This window comes from Borostomias antarcticus (assembly GCF_949987555.1).
Source record: "Borostomias antarcticus genome assembly, chromosome: 6".
NCBI classification, from domain to species: domain Eukaryota; kingdom Metazoa; phylum Chordata; class Actinopteri; order Stomiiformes; family Stomiidae; genus Borostomias; species Borostomias antarcticus.
The window spans coordinates 31,281,723-31,305,888 of record NC_140239.1 but is presented as its reverse complement, the minus strand read 5'-3'; the positions used below and the strand labels follow the sequence as shown (position 1 = coordinate 31,305,888).

The 24,166-nt window shown below is 43.6% G+C and overlaps 1 protein-coding gene across 1 annotated transcript; it reads right to left on the bottom strand.

Annotated features, from left to right (window-relative positions):
- Nucleotides 1–462: 462 nt before the first annotated feature.
- LOC311310682 (apolipoprotein B-100-like) lies at nucleotides 463–17,155 on the bottom strand. The gene is made up of 28 exons (XM_084440202.1): nucleotides 17,038–17,155; nucleotides 16,752–16,790; nucleotides 16,441–16,553; nucleotides 16,195–16,340; nucleotides 14,796–14,943; nucleotides 14,304–14,456; nucleotides 14,077–14,201; nucleotides 13,899–13,984; nucleotides 12,466–12,916; nucleotides 12,222–12,336; nucleotides 11,221–11,367; nucleotides 10,784–10,995; nucleotides 10,446–10,641; nucleotides 10,154–10,333; nucleotides 9,838–10,041; nucleotides 9,574–9,732; nucleotides 9,264–9,466; nucleotides 8,990–9,172; nucleotides 8,758–8,873; nucleotides 8,404–8,611; nucleotides 8,131–8,303; nucleotides 7,824–7,987; nucleotides 7,223–7,332; nucleotides 6,531–6,904; nucleotides 2,186–6,289; nucleotides 1,969–2,080; nucleotides 1,585–1,774; nucleotides 463–1,483 (listed from the first exon to the last, which is right to left on the bottom strand). Exons 1-28 carry the CDS (start codon nucleotides 17,087–17,089, stop codon nucleotides 668–670), a joined length of 9,279 nt encoding a protein of 3,092 aa, XP_084296328.1. The 5' UTR covers nucleotides 17,090–17,155; the 3' UTR covers nucleotides 463–667.
- Between the last annotated feature and the right edge of the window lie 7,011 nt (nucleotides 17,156–24,166).

The following is a 24,166-nucleotide window of genomic DNA, read 5'->3' as shown; positions in this document are numbered from 1 at the left end:
ATATGAACCATATAATTTAGGAAGTAATTCTATTTTACTGTAGTTATATATTCTATAATATTCTATTATTTTTGTAACAATAAGCTTCGCGATTGCTTAGCCTAGCCCATCTGCTGGACTGTGCCTTAATGTCCTCTCTCTTGACTGTCGTGTTTGTAAAGACGCAACGCGGGACTGTCGTGGAACTTGACTCATGAATGGCTAAAATCACTCACGGCCCCGGATATTATATCACAGTAATGTACAGGGAACTGTGTGTGTAAAGGGCTATATGTCTGTCCCAGCGGTCTGTAAAAAAATGACAAAATGTATGTTTGTTTTTTTCCCATTGTTATTGATAAAGTATGTTAGATAATAAAACATATTAATCACACACTGTACAGTATGATATATGGGCTTTATTGATACTCATCACTTCTTACATCTTGTTTGTTGAAGACAAAGGGAAGTGGGACTCAATAAAGTTAGCATTTTTGGTTGGTATACACAAGAAGTCATTCACATAAAAACAACAAAACAACTTTTAAAACAAGGTGGATGTTAACTTGACTACTATAGACATGCAGAAACGTAAGTGTTCATTTGTTACTCCCAAAAGAGTACAGTTGGAAGTGATAGGACAGGTGGCAGTGTTTAACAGACTAGGGTCTTAGTTTATGAGGGCAACTCACTGGCGGAAGGGTAGGTTGATCTCAAGCTTTCTTCCGCTCACTTTTCCATGAGCTTGGGCCTCCACAGAAGCCTGCTGCAGGAAACCAGACATGGTGTTGTTGAACTGGCTTACTACAGACATAACCATGTCCACGATGTACTCAAGTTCAATATTCAGGACACTCATGTCTACATGTAGGCTCTTCTGATCCCACAGCAGATCCAGAAGCCTGTTATAGATGTTTTTCAGGTTGGTGATCACCTGTTCCAGGATCTGGCCTCCAGTCATAACTTCACCAGTTGGCATATTGATCTCGATGTTGTTGATCATCTCAACCAGAATATTGATGTTCACCTTCAGGTTGGCAGACATCGCGTGGGTGATCTTCAAAAGCAAGTTAGCAATGCCTGTGTTTACCTTCTTGAGTACTTCAAGGAGATTGGTCATTTCCTCTGAGCCCGGCAGCTTGAATTGGATGTCTTTCAGGTAATTGAATGAATCATCCAGTATGTTCCTAACTTCTCTGTAGTATGCGTTAATGATGGATTGGATGATCACAAAACTCTGTCTGATATGGGAGTTGATGAAATAGTTGTAGACCTCTCCAATAAATGAGACAGTAAACCCCGTCAGTTCCTTGACATTTTTAGTGATCGAATGCTTGTCGTCAAAGTTGGTCAGGGTGGATGTGATGGCAGGCAGTCTCTCCTTAAGGCCCTGAAGCATGTCATCGGTGGCTTCCATATTGTAGGCAACATGGAGGTTCATCATGTCAGCATCCTGAAGAGACGTTCTGATGATCAGGATTTCAACATCATCCTCAGGGGCAGACTGTAGGATAGAGGAGAAATACAGTGAGCACAAAGCAAAAACAAGATGAAATTGAATCAGAGACCGGGTCTGTGGTGATGTGACATTTAAAAGGTACTCACAGCGTAACGGCTGTAGAGTCTAGCGTTCAGCTGAGCTGGAGTTCTGCCCTGGAGCTGGAGACCCAGGAACCCAGTGGATGGAGTAGAGATGGAAGCGCTGAATCCATTTCTATGGGCAGTGTAGCGGACGTTCATGTCAGTGAAGGTGGGGCTGGTGATGTCCACGTTCAGGGTGTTGCGTTGGGAGACACTGAAAAGATGCAAAATGTGTGGATGTCCATCAAACCGTGAATACTGTACTAATTTGTATGATGAAGATTCTACTTCATGCACTTTTTTTTCCTGATACTGTATGTACAAAGGAGAAAAAAAAATCACACTCAAGCGAAAACAAAAAATAGGTATACTGTAAATGCTGCACTGTAAAATGCATTGATGTATTACCTCAAAGGTTCAGTAAGAACTTGCTGAATATCCATGGTCAGATCAGAGAGAGTCAGGATAAACTTGCCAGTCATGCTCAGGACATCCTCAATCTCAGTGAGGCTGATGGATCCTTCGGAAGGAAATTATGAAAATCATGTTATTTTTCAAAGATGCATTAGCAGGTGTGTGGCTATTTTATAACAAAGAATGTCAGTTAAATTGGGATTTTACTCACCATCCATGTCATAATCCAGGAAGACAATGGGAGAGGTAGTAGAGGATTTAAGTGTCACTTTCATGTCAGGGACAGCTCTCTCAAAGTCAACTGCCATGCTTGTGGTGTACATAGGAGTGACAATCTTGGCAGTGGAAGACATCTTCTGTTTGAAGGCTGACAACTCAACAATTGTCTTCTCAAAGTAGGAAATGTACATCAATAAGGTTGGCTGAATCATGTTGATCTCATAATTGGCAGTCAGCGAGGTTGGTGCCAAGTCAATGGTGGCCTGTGCAACATGCCTTCCATAGGTGGTGAAGGGGTGCAAGTTGACCTTGTTGTTGCTGGTGAACTTCAGAATTGCATACACACGACTCAGGGAAGCCTCCACAGCCAGGTTCTCATCCACATCAAAATCAAGGATCTTGGTCTCATCATTGTTGAGTTTAGCATTGGCAATGATCTTAGAAGTGGAGCGCAGACCATCAGCATTCAAGTACATGTTAGCCTCATTGTCCAGAGTGGCCAGAATGAGGCAGTGGTCCAGCATTGTGCCATCAAGGTTGCTCTTGGTGAAAGTCTCCATGGAGATGTAGTCAAGGGTTCCATCCAGCTTCAGGCTGTGGTCAGCCGCTGCCTTACCAACTGCATTGATCAAGGGCAGGTTGAAATCACCCTTCAGCTTCAAGGTGGAAGCAGCATTTACCTTGCTCTTGGTGTCAGCAACAAACTGTTGGTTGACCTCAAGGTTGAGGCTGGGCAGGGCGACTTTAGCAACTGTAGACACAGAGACATCAGCCTCCATGTTGTCTGTGTTCAGGCTGATTGAGCTGCTATGTTTTCCCTCAATGTGGGGGTTCTCCAGGGACAGAGCAGTGGCCAACTTCAGCCCTCTCTTGGTGGTCAGGCTGGTGGTGCCATCAAGCTTGGCCTTCAGGGCTTCAAACACAGAAGTAGAGGTTGCACCTAGGCGGAAAACAAGGTCATCCTCAGCAGTGAGTCCAGCATTGGCATTCAGATTAAAGATGGCAGACTTGAATGACAGTTCCGTGATCATGTTGCCCAGTGAAGGGATTCGGATTAGACCCATGACAAGAATGGGGGCAAAGTTGCTCTTCTGGTACGCAATCTTGGCATCCACACCAACATTCTGCTCAGGGGTGGTCAAGATGTGCTTCATGCCAGTATACTCATACAGGTTCAGATCATTGATAGCTGGGGTGTGGAAGTCTATGAAGGGCAGGTCGATCTCGGGGATGTCAATTGGCTTGGTCAGGAACTCAACATAAACTTCACCATCCACAGCAGCGTGGATACTGGCCTCCTTCTCATTGTTGTCAATGGTGAAGTTGTAGGAATATTTGTACTGGTTGAAGCGAGCAAGTGCCATTGTGTTGATGTGTTGAACATCAGGGTTGATGGTGGCAGAGTAGTCATTCTGGAGATCAATCTTGGCATTCAGGGTATACGGGATGCTAATCTTGGTAGTTCCCTTATTCTGGAAGTCGAAGACAACCTCCGCAGGACGAATCAGAACATTGATTGCGTTAGACAGGACTCCACTGATATCACCAACAAGCTCTGTGTCGTGGTTTACCTTCATCTGAACCCTCATGTCACTCAGACTAACATGTCCAGATGCCACCACCAAGCTGCTCTTGATGGCTGGGCCCTCTGCCTCAGAACGGGCATCAAATTTGATGTAACTGGGTATGACGCCATCAACAGACAATGTTTGCTTCATCTTCACAACATCTATGTCTGTGACACCAGCGAATATCAACTTGATAGTGCTGGGATTGATATTAAACTGCAAGTCGCTCTTGTGGGTGCTCTCCTGAGAGTTGATCTTGGCAGAGCCCTCGTTTCCAATATTTAGTATAACTGTGAAGGTCTCTTGGCGAAGAACAGCCTTCTGTGTCAGAGAGGCCTCACTGGTGAAATCAATAATTGGGATGTTAATTCGGTGGTTGTAGGTTGTATCAAGAGAGGCAGTCATCCCACCATTCATAGCGAAAAAGGCATTGTTAACAAAGTCAGCAGTGTAGGGATAAGTAGTGACCTTCACTGTGGTCTTAGCTAAGGCCTGGGCAGACAGGCCATAGAGGGTAACCGATGCCTGGTGGTCAACTGCAGCAGCAGAATGGGTGAACTTCAGGGTCTCTGCAACAATCACACGGCTCATTTTAGGGATAGCAACACGCACAGTTGAGTCCATGTTGTAGTTGAGGATCTCAAAGCTGGGAGATGTGGCCTGTGAGGTTAGGGCAGCAGTAAACTGAGGCATCATCGCATTTTGAGTTGCATTCTTAAGCTCAGCTGAGGTCTTGATGCTGTAGATGGGAGTGTTGACTTTGATCTCACCATACAGTTTACCGAAGCATGGGACTAAGACCTCACTGCTGATGGTTGGCAGGTGGTACCCAGGGATCTGAAGGATAGGAATCTCCAGGAGCTTCTCAACAGGGACAGTGGGGAGGGCAGGGAAAGAGATCTCTGGAAGGGTGATTTCAATTGTCTTTATCATCTCATTCAGGTAAGTGATATATTCACTGATCATCTGGTTGGCATCATCCACATTGGTATTGTAGTTGAAAGACTTCATTTTCTGGACCACTGAATCAAGATATTCGTTCAGATGCACAATCACCTGCTTCATCTCAGTATTTCTCAGGTAGCTGATGGCCACCTGAATAATTTCATCAATTTTGGCTTCCAAATTGACAATAAAATCTGTCGAAATTCCATAAAATTCCTCAAGCTTAGCCTTGATATCCTCATTGTTGAGGTAGTTCTGAAGTGCTTCTGCCATGCTCACAACAGTAATCTTGATGCTTTCCAGGATTACTGACAAACTGTTAATCAATGGTAGCTGAATCATATGTCTCTCTGTGTTCTTATCGTACTTCAGGAAACTAGAGATGGTAAATTCCTGGTTTTCACTGGCTTCTGTGTTCAGGAGGTCAGTGAGGAGCGTGCCAGACACTTCCAGTCCAAGCCTTTCAGCATTGTTGTAGGCACTCACTGCCTGGTTGAGGGCATGGTTGTTCACCTTGGACTTCAACCTAAATGTAGCCGTCTGCTCCTGGGGAGTAATAAGTGTGTCCATCTTGTTGTCAACTGTGGTCTCCAGAGAAAAGCCATTATCCAACTGTTGGGTGACTGAGGCTCTGTATTCGTGGGAGCTGGCCAAAGCCAAGGGCTGTGCTTTCAGGAGTAATTTACCATAGAGCTGAGCGCCATGCATTCCGTACAGGGTCAGGTCACCATCAGCACTGAAGATGGCATCAAGGTTGAAGTCGAAGGGAATGACACTGGCACGGATGGCGTGGTCGAAGCGGAGTGGCTGGGAGTTGAAGCGGGCATTACTGTGGATCCTGGCAGCAAGACCAACAACTTCGAGCTCTGTGTTATGGCTCATGTGACTTCCAAGCAGCTTCCCAGTGGTGCTGCACTTAGCATTGGCAGTCAGGTCAGCATAGTTGATCTCATAGGTGTGCTTGATCTCCTCCTCATTGTAGGTGGCTTTCAGGCTTCCCGTGAGGTCCATCTTGTAGGGCTCTGCCTTCAACTGAGCTTCATTGACCAGGCTGGCACCCAGCAATTTGAAGTTATTGTTCACATTCATAGAGGCAGTGTTCACAGCCAGGCCATCGAAATCCACGGAGGCAGTGACTAGAGAGTAGATGTGATCCTCAGCATGGTCAGAATTGGTCTCCATCTTCAGAGTGACTCCTCCAGCACCAGCAGAGGCCTCAGCTTGGTTGCGGATATTCATGCCAAGAGCAAGTACATTTGTGTCACATTTCAGGGACAGCTGGTTCTCCTTGAAGGAAAGTTCAGCAACCTGGGTCAAGACGTCTTCAAATGCATTGGTGTTGGACACAACAGACAGCTCCCTATAGGCTACCTTTGCTGTGATGGTATTCTGAGCCTGAAGATCTACATTCAGGCCAATGGGACTTGTTGCTTTAATATTGCCGCTGGATTTCACATTGATCGTGTCTCCCAGTGTTGCAACTTCCGTAATACTGATGCTGGCATCAATAAGCGTATGCGCCACAGAGCTCATTATCTCGGCCTTGATGGAGTTGTCAGGGGAGCTAGCAAGCAGTCCAGAGCCTATACAGAAGAGAAAAGTAAACTAATACATTAATTCACATTCAGACAAAAATGAAAGATGAATAATTATACTGTATAATGTCTCACACAAAAATAGAATCAAAGCTCAATCACTCAGCTATTTATGCACATGAAAAAAGACAGACCATTCTTCTTGATCAAGTTCTTCTTGGATACATCATTAGCACAAGACCAACTAAATGATGTGTTCAACCATGTCCTTTGCATACTTTATTAGTACCTTTAATCCGGATGGAGAGAATGTCCACCTGGGAGCTGCCAGTCACATCAAACTTGGCCGAGTAGCTTGGTGTCTCAACGGCATCTTTGCCAGCAGATACAGAAGCCTCCAGATCATACAGGTTGCAGTGCACCTTGGTGGAAACCTCAGCTTTGCCAAAGAGAGGCACAAACACTGTAAGGGTCTCAGGGATGTCGAGCTCAGGGATGGGGATCTGCATGGAGGGAAGCTCAAGGCCAAACTGGGGCAGAGACAGGTGTGGGGTAGTCAGGGCAAGGGGGAAGTTCAGCTCATCTGTTGATTTTCCTCCAAGAGGCAGGGGAAGTGCAAAGGTGATGCGGGCATCGTTGAAGTAATAGGCAGCTTTGGCCTCACTGAAAGATAATGTTAGAACAATATCGTCAATTATAAATGAATTTGATTTCTGAACATGTGTACAGCTACATTGATACATTATGCTGTTATGCTTATTGTTTGCTTGTATAAAGAGAGGGATACATAACAATATCATGCAATATGTCCATTAAACCTCACAATCCTTTTAATGAATATATAAAAGCTTTTAAATATAAACCATTCAAAAAGAAGCTACTGCTTATATTTTTATTACATTTAGGTTCATGGGTTATTCTTAGGTGAGGGAGCACCCACCAAGTCAGCATTTTTCTAATTTTTTCATAAATGTAACTTACGCGTTCAGGAACAGGTTCTCAGGCAGAGAAAGCTCCGGCATCGCAGGTATTCTCAGGTTCTGCAAGTAAGGGACATCAGCGGCGTATCTCTCCAAGTAGTCGTTGGTTGCCTGTTTAAGAAATACTACTTGTTTAACATATATTTCAATCTTTTTAATAATAGAGACAAAAAGGTTCCGCACACTTAAGTCCATGCAAGTATCATTTAAAAGCCTAATAGCCAAGCTTTCAGTCTATGACGGGCGGCTGTAGCTCAGTTAGTAGAGCGGGTCGTTCAGTGTTCGAAGGGTCAGTGGTTTGAATCCCAGCTCTGACTGTCCACATGTTGAAGTGTCCTTGAGCAAGACACCTAACCCCAAATTGCTCCCAATGAGCAGGTTAGCACCTTGCATGGCAGCTACCGCTTTGAATGGGTGAATGAGAGGCCATTGTAAAGCACTTTGAGTGCCGCTAAGGTGGAAAAGCGCTATATAAGTGCTGTCCATTTACTTCATCCGGGCATACATCTTAAATCTTTTAATCTTAAGCATAAATCTTTTTAATAATAAATAAAGTAGTCATTGAAAGCAAGGGATTGTTAAATACTAGATTTTATATTTACCTCCACAGACTTGGTGAGGATATGACGGACCTTTCTGTCAGCCTCCCCCACCTCCATATCAAGGACACCATTGACCAACTTCTCAATTGCCTCAGCCTGAGGAAGAGTCTTCTGGATCTGTGAGTTCATGTCAGACTTGACCTCAGCTTCAATCTTGCTGTCATCTAGAAAATTATAGAATTCAAATTTAAATAAAATGAACCCAAGAGGAATGTTGCTGTGTATATTACTTCTGATTTGTATAATGAAGTTGATAGTTCACATCAGGGAAATAAGTTAGTAGATGGAGTGAATGTGAAAGTTCTACCATATTTCAGGGAGATCTTCTGCACTGAGGTGGTCACTGGGAGCTTGATGTCACTCTGGAGCACCAGTTCCAGTGCCTCATCACCCTTCAGATTGGCTGTGACCGTGGCATCAGTGTGAAGTGAAGGGACAAGCAGCTGGACCTGTAGCATAGCATCCTTCATGGCCTGAATTCTGGAGGAAAGAAAACCATGAGCTTCTATTCTGGGTGATAACGAAACACAAACTGATCCAAAGGACTGCAGAAAGGTGTTGGACTGCACAGTCAGCTTACTTGGCACGGCCAACCAGAGACAGCTGAGGGATGTTCTTGTTGATGAGGTCAATGGAGATGGAGTGGGTTCCGTGGCCCTTGGTGTTGCCATCGACAATGCCCAGTCTGAGTCCAGCCTCCAGGTCATAGTCGGGGATCTGGATGTCAGTGGTGAGGACGTTCTTCCTGCGGTTGTACTTCACGGTCGCTGTGGCCTCTGTGGGCATACCTGTTTCCGGATTAAAAATGAAAGGGTTCAGTGAAAAAATTTAATGTATTCAGGAGTCTGATTGTATTCCTATTTCATAGTCCTGTGATAAAACATCTGTAAAAGTATTTTATTTCCTCATTTGAAGGCATGATTTTAAGTTATACCTTCTGCCTTCAGGACCATCTTCACATTGTCAACCTTCTCCTCCATGAGGAGTTCGTAGGCGATGGTGGCAGAGTATTCAGACACATCTCCAGTGGGGTGGAGCTCCACAGCAAACCTTAGAAGTATTGGTTTCGATTTAGAATACAGACATTTTCTCATTCAAATGAGGAAAATATTATGAATGCAGTATGTGTTTAGAAATCATGTGGATTGGTCATTTCTAGTACTTACTTGCTGTCACCAGTGAAGGGGAAGTAGGGGGCAGTAGCGTGAGAGCTAGCATCAGTGTATTGCAGGACAGAGCAGTACTTCATTCCAGCGATGACAGGGGAGCACTCAGAAACATCTACTCTATCCTCCACCATAGGGGGGATGGTCTTCACCTCAGCAGAGGTCACGGCCACCAGGGAGTTGCTGTAAATGAGGTAGAGAAAGGTTTGAATTCATGCTGTTATTGGTTGACGTTGGTTTCCATCAGTTTTCTCAGATTGGTATTGAGACTTACGTGACGCTGATGAGCTTGGTAGGGCTCTGGGGAGCAGGGATGGTCAGCTTGACCTCGCTTCCAGACATGGCGATCTTAGCTCTGAGGCCACTCTCATGGTACAGGTTAGTGTGCATCTCCAGTCCAGACATGACGTACTCAGGGATGTGAGAGCCAACCTGGGTCACAAACTCAACTCCAGCAGAGGGCATGAAGGAGAACGCCTGTAGGAAAGAAACCAGGCACAATGTGTCAAACAAATAGAATATGTTGTATAAAATGACAGCGATAAGTGCTTTCACCAAATTCACCGAATTATGTTTGAAATTACCATATCAGGGCCATTCAGAGCCATGCCTCCCTTGACACCAGGGGTGAAGGTACCAGACAGGGCAATCCTCAGAGGCACACCAGTGGCAGTTGGCAGGAAGAATTCGTTGTCCATGAACATGTAGTGAACAAAGATTTCATTTTCCTCCTTGGTCATCAGCTACAAGTAGAAATTAGATAGAGTTAATTCACAGACACATGGTTTTGTCATGGTAAAATTGCCACAATCGTAGTTGTTCTGGGATATTGGAGGAATTGTACATACACCATTGCGGAACATCTTGATCAAGTTGTCCATCATGAGACCAGCAGAGAAGGCCATCTCCTCCATGTCTTTGGGCTTGAGGTATCCCAGCTCATTTCCCAGCAGTCTCAGGTAAACCATAGCCTCAGGGGATTCCTGAGCCTTCAGGTTCTTCACCAGTTTGTTGACGTTGTTACCGATTTCCCTCATGAGATTCTGAGAGGCCTACAACGGAGCATATCAGTACACAAGTCAGTTAGTTACATTGATATGTTTCTTGCAATAATTAGGGTCATTTGATAAGGAACCAGAATGAGGACAGACTGATTTTCAATACTTGTCTCTTCTGCCTGTCAGCCTTCAGAGTGGGAAGCACGGTCTTCAAAACCTCATTGACCATCTGGGGCATCTTATCAGAAACAAAGTAGATTGTCTTCAATGCTATGTCAGGAAAGAAGCCATCCTCGCCAAACAGGGTCTCCACGGTAGGCTCCAGTCCTTTGCCCTCAATGCCAACCTTAAAAGTAAACAGAGAAAGTATTGTTGATATTAAAGTCAAAAAGTTGCTAAAACTCCCTAAAGAAAGGGAGCAGGGAATGCTAAACCACTTTTTTATTTCGTTTTTTTACCTCCATTATGTCAATATCAAAGCCGAATGCCTTCAGGGTCATCTCGAGCATGACTTCCTGGGGAAGGTAGCTGGTGCCCTCAAAAATCATGTTGCCTTTCACAGATCCGATCTGGTAGTTGCGGGAGAACTTGGTGGCGTCCATGACGGTTCCAGCCTCATTGCCCTGCAGAGCATCAAGGATCTTCTGTCTCAGCCTGTAAGAGAAGGAAGGATGGATTGTTTGAGCAAAGTAATGATGGCAAAGAAACAATAAAATAAGAAAGGCTAAGATAGAGTAGCTGGAGTTTGTTACTGTATTATATATTTCGATAGGTACACTGTAGCATTTTCACATACTGTAGGGTTTCAGGTGTGGTGGAGGCCAGGATGTTGGTCAAATGGGAGATGACAAAGCTCTTAGCCTGCTGGTTCTCCTCAATGGGCAGGGCTGCGGCCAGTTGAGCCAGTTCACTTGGCTGGGGGTCCTTCATCAGCACCAGATAGGAAGCAACACGCTTCTGCAGGGGGCTAGCACCATCCAAAAGCACCTGCATGAGCACCTTTCTCCCCTGTGACAAGGAAATAAAATAGAATAGTTAGGACTAAGACTAAGACTAAGTTCCACTGATTATCACACACCTGAGTGTGTGAAATTTGTTCTCCGCATTTGACCGATCCCCTGGGGGAGCGGTGAGCAGCAGCGGTGCCGCGCTCGGGAATCATTTGGTGATGTAGGAATGGTAAGAACAAAAGTTGTGTTCTCGTTTGTTGATTTTTCTTTTAGTTTAACTCACCTCCTCAGGGACAGGGGTCAGTTTGTAGGCCTGGATGGCCGCCTGCTGGACCTCCGGGGAGGCGGCGGGCTGGTTCACACACTGGATCACAGCGGTCCTCAGGGCCGGGCTGGCAGCTCCCATGGCAGCAGCCATGTTACCAATAACCTGGGAAGTGGAGCAAAAAGTCAATTTATTATCATCCTGTCCCAGTGATGGAACACACAGGGGGAAGTTACAGTGACAAAAGTAGGGCTGTCAACGTTAACGCGTTAACGCTCGTGATTAATGTGGAAACTTTAAATGTGTTAATTTAATAATATATAATTAATATAAGACGTTCACATTCGGCATGGTGAATTTAGTTTCAAAAAGCTTCAAGATGGAAGTTTAGATTTAAAAAAAAACGTATTGCATATTGCAGTGATGTCTTTCCACCGAAGCAAGTTAAGTAAAAACAACAACTCTTGATTCCTCCACTAATGCCGAGCTCACACTTCAGGAGGAGAGATCTGGTCTGGACCGTTGGTCGTTACCGATGTTCGGCCCAGATGATCTTGTAATGTGAGGGGTTTACAGATCTAATCTTAAACCTTCCGGTCGGCTCGCAGACCCATCAGGGCCGACCCGATAATATCAAAGTTGTTTGATATTTAGATTAGCACCGTCAGTACTTTACAAGCGAGACAGTGGTTTGTTGCTCCTTCGGGCACGGTAATGCACGGTAATGCTTGTTTGAGATTTGCGAGAAGAATATCTGTTAAGATTCTCCTTATGTGTGTGATGCAACCCGATTTCAAAATTGGTTAGGATGTTAGGCTACTACCTACTTTGTTTTGCTTTTTTTTTTCCGAACACCATATAGGCTATTTGTTTCATCTTCCCCCCAAAATACAAGTAAATACTAGTATTTTAAACTTGTGATTAATCATGATTAATCACAGCTTATTATTGTCATTAACTCAATTAACATTTTTAATTAATTGACAGCCCTATAAAAAAGCCAACGATCAGCTGCTCACCCTCAGGGTCATGAAGGTCTGTTCCTTGTCACCAGAGCAGTCACCCAACTGGGTGACCATGAACTCAGCAACACTGTAGATCTCAGGGGTCACTTTTCCTTCAGCCTTATAGAAACTGGTGAAGAACACAATGACATTTGAAATCAGAAAAACAATCAAGGAACTCATAGTCCAACGATTCTAATACAATAGATGTCCTTTCAGAAATTACTTCATAATTTGTTTTAGGGAGTTGTTCACTCACCTTTTGACAGCGTTGCTCAGGGCATACATGATGGGCCTGCTCTGCTTGTACTGAGCCATAGCCAGCATGTCCTTGACCAGGAGGGCAGAGGGGTGGGGCAGCAGGCCCATGGCGAACACCGCGGCATCAACCTCAATGGCAGAGTCATCAAAGGTCCGGAGGATCTGCATGATAGCGCTGCTGCACTCTGGGGTGCCGCACTGGGCCAGAACCTGGTATGTCAGGGGTCCGGAAACCTCCAGGGCTTCTGGGATTGCAGGGCTCAGGGTCTCAGACTTCATTCTACGGACCATGCTCACAAGCTTCTGGAAGAGGTGGGCCCTCTTCTCTCCATTGTTGGTCTGGGACAGAGTGGCCAGTTCTCTCAGGATGTCCAGAGCAGCACCCTTGTCCTGGACGGCATCCATGTCTTCAGCAGCCTCCATGGTCAGACCCTTGAGGTTGGCCTCATCTGCAGAAAGGCAAAGAGCAGGTTAGGCATGATGTAAATCATACTTTTCTGTCATCGATTTCAAAAAGGCATTTGACTCGATACACAGAGGCGCGATGATCAAGATACTTAAGGCCTACGGTGTCCCTTCCAATCGGGCCATAGAGACCATGTACACAGGTACAAGAGTCAAGATGGCGACCCCAGATGGCAACAGTGAGGAATTGGACATCCTGGCTGGGGTGTTGCAAGGGGACGCCCTCTCCCCCTTCCTCTTCATCATAGTGCTGGACTCAGGAAGGCCATCAGTGGACGGGAGCAGGCACTCGGCCTCACTATAACACCTACAGTAGGAGGTCGAGACGACACCCCACCTAACTGACCTGGACTACACGTATGACATCAGCCTGCTCTCCGACCACGTAGTGTGGTCGAGTGTGCCAAGGTTGGCTTCCATCCTCCCGGACCATCCACCTCTAACAGCAACAGGAGGCGTTGCTCTGAGGGAAGTCAATGACTTCAAATACCTGGACTCATGGGTCAACTTGTCAGTGCAAGACCTTAAAGTGAGGAATCGTTTGCTTGGAGGGGCCTGAACGGCATGGTCAGTGTGTGGAACTCCAACCTCCCCTGACAAATCAAACTCAGCTTCTTCAACGCAACGGTCCTATATAGCTGTGAATGCTGGACCCTTAAGCCCACCCTGCAGATGTCCCTAGATGGCTGCTGCACCAGAATGCTATGTGTAGTACTTAACATCAACAAGAGCGAGCATGTTACCAACAAGTATCTTTATGGTGCTGTAGGAGCCAAGACACGTGCATCGGTCACGAAGTTGTCCCACACCAACATATGTGGACATACTTAAGGAAGATGCAGGAGCCGGCAAACAAGTCTGATGTATGGAGGATCGGGGCGACTGGATGAAGGGGTCGTCTGAGAACTCCCGAGAGAGATCTACTATCTATCCCAATAATGACATGACTTCTGAGATCATACTTACTGCGGTCGAAGACTCTGTCATTGTAGGCGGACACCTCCAGCAGAGTCAGAGTCTGTTTGCCAGTGTTGGTAACCCCATATTCTCCTCTGTAGGAAGACGACAGATGGTATATACATGGTATACTGAATGTCACTTCTTTGAAAGCATTTAGTGGGATATTGGGGCGGATGGGACTCACTTGTGAGAGAAAGGCACCAGGATGTGCTTCTCAGTGCAGGTGCCAGAGGTCATGTGCTTCTTATCATTGTCAAACTTGTAGTTGCAGGTCTGGGAGCTCCTGACCAGCTGGGCAAGAGGGTAGTGCTGTAGGAGGACAAATGCAATTGATATTGTTTTGGATTATAGTGAGGGGTTGAGTTGAATTTCACAATGCAGCCAATAGGTATTGCTGTCTGGTAGTCTCACCATGCCAGAGATGAGAGCCAGGGGGCTGGTGTGATCCCTCTGGGGGATGAAGCTGTCGCATTTTGAGAGGTCTCTGGAGAGGATGATTTCAGTGGCGATGTCCTCCCTAGCGTTGACAGAGGAGATGGTCTTGCACATGCCGTGGATGGTGGGCTGAAGGAGGGTTAACAGAAAAGGTCAGAGGTCAGTGATATTCTGACCGATGTTCACTTTTAGAATTAGTGGTCATTAGGCACATTAGATGAGATAAGTATGGACTATAAATAATAATAATAATAATAATAATAATAATAATAATAAAAAAACATTTTATTTAAAGATGTCTTTCAGGACACTCAAAGTCGTGTATAAAGCATATATACAGTAAAAAGTACAACAACAGTAAGGGCAAATAAAAACGAGGACAGTAGAGGTCAGAGGGCAAAGGGAGATGGACGTATAGGAGGGTGGATGGAGAACAGACAACTGGCTTGATGAATCCGATGGACGTACCAGCTCCTTGTTCTTGTCCTCCTCCAGCAGGGGCACAGCGAGGGCAGAGACGATTCCTCTCTTGATGTTCAGGATGGTGATGGACTCGTCCTCCTCAGGATACAGTTTCACATCGTACACTCCCTCAACCACAACCTTCAGAGGATACCTGGACAAGAGCGGGAAGAGAATTGTCATTTACTTCAGGAAATGCAGTTTACTTCTGGAATTGTATTATGATGGGCCCACACAAGACTGAGAGAGTTATGGAAGAGCATAAGGGCCAACTGCCCTTTTTTTTCTTTTTTTTTAAAATTTAAAATCAGAAATTCTGAGTTTTTTTCTCAGAAATTCTGACTTTAATCTCAGAAATTCTGACTTTAATCTCAGAAGTTATTTCTGACTTTTTTCTCAGAAATTCTGACTTTAAAGTCAGAAATTCTGACTTTAAACTCAGAAGCTTAAAAAAATAATAAACTCAGTTGTTGGCCCTAATGCTCTTCCATAGAGAGTAGAGTGGTGAGGTGATGTCATTTTATAGACTTTATTTTTTATAGGCTTTACCATTGTGGGGTGTAGTCCAAAATCCCTATGGAAAAATGAATATGATTTGCGAAAAATGCTGAAAATAAGTTGTGTTTAACAGAGACTCCCAGAATAGAGTACCTTTTGTTCAAAAAGTTCAAATACATCATTGAAGATGAGTTTTGTGAATTTTGAAGCCCTTAGTTGATTCTGAGGTCGATGTTGTTGAGTTATGCTAACTAGATTATTATTGAAACTAGACTACAATAGTCGAATGGCCGCCATTTTTTCATAGCCTGAGCTAGTCCTAGATATCGTGGGGATTTCCCGAACTGAATAACTGAATACCCTGTAGTCCTGTAATTAATAAACACAAAACTGCCTTGCTAGCTCAATCTTGTTGTAACTGAGATATCTGCTGGATTTTTTTTTATCCATGGACAGATTTAATTATCATGAATGTGAATTTCATTTTTATGCATTTTCATAGCTTCAGTGTAGCACAGTAAAAATTGTGGCATGTCCGAAAGACATTTGACTCATGTAGTCCAGCTTCAAATATGGTTGGCTTATCCCTAGCAACATCAACTTCAGGGCCAATTACATTAAGGGCTTCAAAATTCACAAAACCCATCGCCAATGATGTATTTAAACTTTTAGAACAAAACTCTTTTCTGGGAGTGTCTGTTAAACACATACCTTATTTTCAGAATTTTTCACAAATCCCACTCATTTTGTCCATAGGGATTTTGGACAACACCCCACAATGCCAGCGAGTGACTTCAGACCTCATCACTCTATAGGCTATGTTGGAAATGTATTACGATGTGTCTGCACAAGACTGACAGTATAGGCAGGGCTTAGGTGCAAAACAGGAAGTGACAGAGATGCATACTTCTCCATGGCAGCAGCGAAGGCATCGGAGCCGGCAGCAGGTCCAAACACAGGGTGGCCCTCTGCGTCCGTGTCGACCACCTCACTCAGGCTACAGCCTGTGGTGCGCAGGATGTAACTGCAACTCTGAGGGACTTCGATCTCCACCTGTAGAGGAAGGCACAGATTTTAGACTGTTGCCTGATGACTATGTTGGTGCCAGCTAAGGTTATATTCAGGTGAACGGCCTGTGAGGCATCTACTGTACCTTGCAAGAGCCCTTAGGTCCAGTCCTGAGCTGGGAAGCTCCGTTGATGGCATTCAGGGACTCGGCCTCATACTGGTATTCATACTTATGGAAGGCCTTGTACCTTTGTGCCACTAGAGGAGAATCACAAGGATAACTGTGTTCAAATTGTGAAAATGATCCACCTAAGCCACCCATCTACTTTTCGGACACTGATGTATACTCCCTGTATATTTTATGTAAATAATGTTTCTGGAATGCCTTGTACTACTAAGGTAACTAAAATGTGTTACAACTTACTACTAAGGTAACTAAGATGTGTTACAACTTACACAAGCATGTTGGTTGATCTTTGTGCTCTTCTTGAGCATCTGAGAGGAGAAAAGCATAATCAGAGACCAAAGCAATGCAATTCAAAATGTATAAATCGTAGAATAAATCTGATACACATTACACTAACACATAACATTACTACACTGTAAATTCAGATTCTCAAGGTGAAATACGCCTACATCTTGCAATCAAAGACTACAAAATATTATTCGGTGATATATGATATAAAATAACGTAAAACTGAAGATTTCCTCTTAAGGTAGCAGAGGTCAGAGTGGTACTCACAAGCCAAGACAAGGGTGCTGAGAAGCAAAAGGCCGAGCTTGGTGTCCCCCATGATGGGTTCGCTGTAGCTCTCTCCTCTGGCGAGTACTCAGACAGGACATATTCCTCAGGTCCAGCGGTGGGATTTTATACCTCTCAGCGCTGCCCGTGGGGAGGAGAGTAGGAGTCCCGGAGAAAAGCACTGCCCCAACTCCAAAGTCCACCTGTCCGGCCTGTGTGGAGGGACAAAGGCAAGCGGTGCAGTAAGGTCACTGAGGAGCACAGCGGCTGGATTTCAGAACTAGACGTTTTTGTGCAGCTAAGACAAAATGGAGGATTCTTCTTAAAAAGAAATATACTAATCGTAATTGTTATAACTGTGTTATAAAAATCGATAAATGCAATTCCACAATCGTTCCTATCAAATTGCCATGAAATGAGCTGCAGACAAAATGTTTAGTCCTGCTTTTGCTTTAAAAGGACTGATCGTGTGTTGCTGAGGGAACCTCTGTTGTACAGTCTTAGCTCTCTTTTTTCTCGAACAAGATACAGAGGAGATTAATGCTTGCGCTCAGAGAAAGGTCATTGACCTTTGAGAAAGGTCATTGACCTTTGGATGGAAAAAAAAAACTAATACTTGAGAGGTTTCAAAGCAGATTGTAGTGGTTAAATCATTTAGGTCTTAAAATGTATTTTGTCATCGGGATACAGTATTATGACATCATTCATCATTAGGGAGTCAGTGTCTAGAAGAAAGATGTAATGAATTGCAAAGTACAGTCAAACATCCATCCATGCATGCATGCATGCAGCATGCACACACACACACACACACACACACACACACACACACACACACACACACCCACGCACACACACACACACCCACACACACGCACCCACACACGCACACAGGCCTTAGGGCCATCCTCTTAGGCATATGCCAACAAGAGCATTGGCCAGATTCATATCTTTGTGCACAATCACAGTGAAATGTTCTGTTCTGAGATCACGGCTCTGTGATGTGCTCAAAGTTACAGGTAATTACAAGCATGGATGTATTTTGCTATTATGCTATAACTACAGCATAGATCAGTGGAAATCCGGTCGTGAGATATGTTGTCATCTGTGTTTACATTTGCATTTACATGTGTGGTAGATAAGTACACTACTGTAGATATGGTGACACTGTACTGTATACTGTACACTAGCTAGGGTCATTCAGGTGCCAGATGGCCTGCGGAAAGAAGCTCTTCCTGAGTCTCTCTGTGTTCGGTGTGTGTGTGTGGTACCATAATACCTCCTCTGGGTGAGATGCAGCTGAAGTCACATGATCTAGCGTAAACTGCAGCACAACACACGCCACGCTAAGCAACTGCAGACTAAAGATTTGGTGGCAACGTAGATCAATCAATCAATCAATCAATCAATCAATCAAAGCTTTATTTGTATAGCGCATTTCATACCCAGAGGCAACACAATGCGCTTTACAGAGAACAAGGGAGGTGGGCATACGACCCACTCTCTACATATTCCAGAGGGAAGCAAAAAAAACAGTATCACCCAGAGGCCAGATAAGTGAGCTGTAAAAATTCTTCCCTGACCCCTCTCAACGAGGCGATCAAGCAAGCTCCTGGATGTTTGTCTACCGGCTAAGAACATTTATAAAAACAACAAGCCCGGTTAAAAACAGCATTAATACAAGAATCGTTTTTGTAGCCCCAGATAGCAGCAGCATGTCAGGACTCAAACAGTTTAGTATAACATTTCAAGGGAAAGCCGCCCATAGATTTAGAATAGAATAGAATAGAATATACTTTATTGTCCCCTCAGGGAAATTTGTCTTGGACTCGTTTGCTGCACAAATCAACTCTATACATAGAAACAGAGGAGGACAACACATCACATGTCTCACATACATATACTACACACAACACATCACATGTCTCACATACATATACTACACACAACACGTTGTCCACAACATATTGCACATACAAAACCCATTACACATATTACTCACAACACATTGTACATACACAACACATTGCACATACACAACACATTGCACATACATAGACTATTGCACACAACCCACATTGCACTTGCCCCAGTGAAAAGAAGAGAAGAAAACACCTTGACTATTGCACAACTTCATTCCTTCATTTACATTTGGCTGTGACTGCACCCACTGCTCTGTCTGCATTGCTAGATGCTTGACGGTTTGGTTATAATGTCAGAACTGTGTTATGATCAGCCCCAAATATTTATACTCATTAACAACCTCCAGTGGAAACAGTCCACAGGAAAAGCTGAACATACCATAGTTAGGGGCGCTGATGGATTTCTAAAATGCATCACCTTTGTTTTGTCAACATTTATGTAAAATGTCCAATCTTGAAACCAGCTAGAGCATCGCTTGTAACTCTTTCAGTTTCAGGAATTAAAACAATATCATCTGCATATAGAAGGATGGATATTTTTTCATTATCTATAAAGATGCCATTGCCTAAGGCCTTGACTGCCAGAGATCGATGGTTTATGTACATGGAGAAGAGGATAGGAGATAAAACACATCCTTGTTTTACTCCAGAATCGTCTGGGAACCAATCTGTTAGACATCAATGTACACTAACACATTTCCATACAGAGCAGTAAGGCAGTTCAGTATATTGCAGTTCAGTATATTATGTAAGTCAAGGCAAGTTTATTTGTAGAGCACATTTCAGCAACAAGGCAATTCAAAGTGCTTTACATGAGACATCAAGACAAAGTGCAAGAAACACATAAAAGGTCATATAAAACGAAATGTAAAAAAAAAGACATTTAAAACAAAATGCAGGAAAAATAAAATACAAGAATAAACGTTACAGTGCAGTGTATGAATTAATAATTATTTGATTTAATAAAAAGCAGCAGCAAAAAGAAAAGTCTTCAATCTTGATTTAAAAAAAACTGAGAGTTGCAGCAGACCTGCAGTTTTCTGGAAGTTTGTTCCAGATATGTGGAGCATAAAAGCTGAACACTGCTTCTTCATGTTTTGTTTTAACTCTGGGGACAGAAAGCAGGCTTGCTGAACCCAGAAGGTTGTGTCATGTGTTATTTGACTAGCTAGGTGGTCAGCTGGATAATCAATTATTTTTAACAGTTGCAAAGAAGTGCCAAAGAGTTCACTGATGAAACGACAGTATCACTCACTGTGACACAATCAAACAGCTGCCCTCCAATTGATATGACCCATACTGATACAGGGTGGCACTAGCAGACAGGCATGTCCAGTCCTCTCCACAACAGAGCACAATGGCTGACCCCTCTGGCCATATAAATCATGCCGAGTAAAGGCCATTGTTTTATCAGCTGCTCTAAAAAGATAAACGTTATTATGAGATATGATGACATTATGCAAGCACTTCTCAGGTATAGGGATCAGTTTCACTTCTCATGACCTGGAGAAAAGAAAGAATGACACCATCGTAATTCTGTCATGCTCTAAAACGACTCTTTTCTGATTTTCTCCTTAGATTCCATCAAAAAGAATTGTTGACGGGTTAGAATCTAAAGTGCATTCCCCCCTCAAAGGGTGCATGATAAACATCATACATCTTGTTAAACAATGTAAGATAAATACATTTAGTAAATATACAGTATGTTCTATCAATATCATTTTACAGTATTTGAGTAAAGAGTTTTGATGAATCCCGTTGCACCATCCTTGTCAAAATTTTCTGATCTGTGTGCTGGTGCATGTTGGGTAAAATGTGCAGGTTACGCAGCTCTCTCTGTGCAGAACATACATAAATACATGTAGATATTGTACCACAAACTATGTTTTACAATTCCATTCAGATTATTATCATGTTGAGCAAAACAAAGCTTTTGGAATGGTTTTAATGAAGGATGTGATTTCTTAATAGTGAAGTTGATTATAATGATTAACTAAAGCCTCTATTCATATTGCTCTAGACACCATACTATGCAGGGTAAGTGGGGCAATGCTGTGTCAGTTCTTTTTATGTTAGCAATGGGTTCAGGGTGGGATTTTATCTCTATATTTTTATTTGGTGATATAGGATATAAAATGATGATGAGAGATATTTTATGTTATCTTGTCTGTTCAATGTGCAGGTGGGTGATTTATGGAAGCAGCTGGATGTATAGAACTGTCTGCATGGTTGGAAATACTGTTACCATCCTTTGCATGCATATGATTTGGTTATTTTCTCATAATGCTGGTCTGCCCAACTTCCTCTGTCTATGCATTTAACCCACTCTTGGTCCAACAGTCCGAAAACACACATGACCAATTTGAAAATATAAATGTAATTTAAATCTTTATTGATTATGATCAAGAATTTATTTAAGCTGTCTTATTTTTCCTTTGCCTCTTTCTGGTGTATCAGCTGTCCAACCAGACCTCTGTTGTGGGCCAGTCCCCTGTAAACAGTCCTGTCCCCATGTCTGCATCCCTAGAGAGAGAGAGAGAGAGAGAGAGGGAGAGAGAGACAGAGCGAGATGGAGAGAGAGATAGGGGGAGAGAGAGAGAAAGAGAGAGGGAGTGGGAGAGAGGGAGTGAGAGAGAGAGAGGGAGTGGGAGAGAGAGAAAGAGGGAGTGAGAGAGAGAGGGAGGGAGAGGGAGAGAGAGGGAGTGAGAGAGAGAGAGAGAAAGAGAGAGGGAGTGGGAGAGAGGGAGTGAGAGAGAGAGAGGGAGTGGGAGAGAGAGAAAGAGGGAGTGAGAGAGAGGGAGGGAGAGGGAGTGAGAGAGAGATGGAGTGAGAGAGAGAGAGAGGGAGTGGGAGAGAGACAGAGAGAGTGGGAGAGAGCATGATACTGTATGATGTTCAATGCAGAACAGAACACACAAATACACACACACACACACACACACACACACACACACACACACACACACACACACACACACACACACACACACACACACACATATTGACCAGTAGATCCTCTCCTCCCGGTTCACAACCAAATGGAAGCAGATAGTCACAGCCTCATGGTCCTCAAAGAACCAAGAGGAGTAAGTAAGTAGCCTGATTGTAAAAATGGTTTGATCAACTCAAGGCCAATCAGCATCATGTTTATACCAAAACAACCCACATGCTGTACACACCCACTTCCTTTTGGCGCTAGCTTGCAAAAATCACATTCTACAAGCAACAGTGAGTTACAAATACCGAAAATAAGTCTATGAAGCCAAATGTGCTAGAGAGGAAATGAAATAAGATGAAGTTGGGGTCCAGGCAAATCAAATCAAATCAAACTTTATTTGTATAGCGCATTTCACACACAGAGGCAACACAATGCGCTTTACAGAGAGCAATGGGAGGGTGGGCATAGGTCCCACCCCTACAAATGGTGGAGGGAATGACTGCAGCAGCAGGATCTGTACACCACCCGACCCCCCCCCCCCCCCCTCTGTCTCCTCAGGGGTAGTTGGGGTTGATTTGGGACAGAGGTGAGAGGTCAGATAGATAGTCAGCACATTGCACAATAGCTGTCAACTAACTACATTTCTCCATCGTTCAACCTTCAACACAGCTGCGGCGTATCAGCCTGGAAGGCTAACTTAAGCTTTAGCAAATCTAATGGTGCATTAATATTGTACTAGCAGGGGAGGGGTGTTCATTGGCCGAGGCCTAGCAGGGGAGGGGTGTTCATTGGCCGAGGCCTAGCAGGGGAGGGGTGTTTATTGGCCGAGGCCTAGCAGGGGAGGAAGGACTTAAATCTTGGAGCAGGTCCGAATCACAGAACAGAACCACTCAATTTCGAGTGTCATAGCAAAAGGTCTGAAATTTAAGTAGATTATATATTATATATTTCACTTTTGTTTTTTAATACATTCACAAAAATGTATATGGAGTATTGTGTGTAGACTGATGAGAAAAAATAAATTTAATCAATTTTAGAATAAGTCTGTACGTAACAAAATGTGGAAAAAGTGAAGAGGTCTGAATACTTTCTGAATGCACCTGTAATCTCAGGTAGGTTCTGTCTTCCAGAAAATGGCAGCAAGCCAGAAAAACTGTGGTGTCCAATTCATTACATTACATTACATTACAGTCATTTAGCAGACGCTTTTATCCAAAGCGACTAACAATAATTGCATTTAACGTAGGAAGAGCAAATGTTCTACTTCTTGCCAGAACTCACAAGTGCATCTTCTCTCTAAAACAAGTGACTAAGAGCATAATCGTGCAATGTGAAATAATTGAGGCCTTCTGCTGAAGTTTTTTTTTTTCTTCTAGCAAATTCCTTCACAGTCCCTTTGAGCGTCTCACTGAGGCCCCCTAATGATCAGAGCCCCATGGCAGTGAGGGAAAGCAGAAATTGTGTTCAGTGGCCAAACGCACTTCAATGAAGTTTCACCCATTAGATGGAAAGCGTTTTATGTTTTTTTATTCAGCAACAAGATGTTTTGACAACAAACTTCTGATTTAAATTTACTTTTTATTTTTGATTTTTTTTTACTGTATTTATTTATTTACCCATGGGGGGGGCATATTTAAATTAAATATGTTCAATTTCCAAGAGGAAAATCTAAATAATAATGTAAACACTAATAGTCAGCAACTATGAGGATGAATAGTGTGTTTCTATCTAGATTCTCCAGTATCAGCCCCAACACAAACTATTGTGGGTCTAGTTGTGGAGTATTGCACAGAGAAAGGTCACTGGAGATGCCAGAGATTGGACCTGAGGCCTCATGCGCTCTACCACTGACCCACAGTACTTCCTCATCCAGTCTCTGCATGTCTTCTGTGCTTCTTGGACCATTGTGTCACTCCTTATAGATTACTGTAATCTATCTGTTAGTCAACCTGGTTGGATAAGAAACAGACAAGGTCCAAATACAGTAGTACAGTCCAGCCATGTGCCATAAACCCCGGAATTAGTCTATGTGAAGCAATATGACTCCAGCTCTCCAACACTCTTATCAGTCAGAGTCCGCAACCGATAACGGTTCACTGATAGAAATGCAACCGCTTGCAGACAAATTCAATTTGCTTGTTTGCAGAATACATACACAGAGTATATCCACACATGACCAGATCCATGGCAGGTGTTACTCTTACACGCAAAAAGGGACTGAACTTTGTTTTGCACATTTGCGTTGGATCCAGCCTTTTCTCTTTAACTG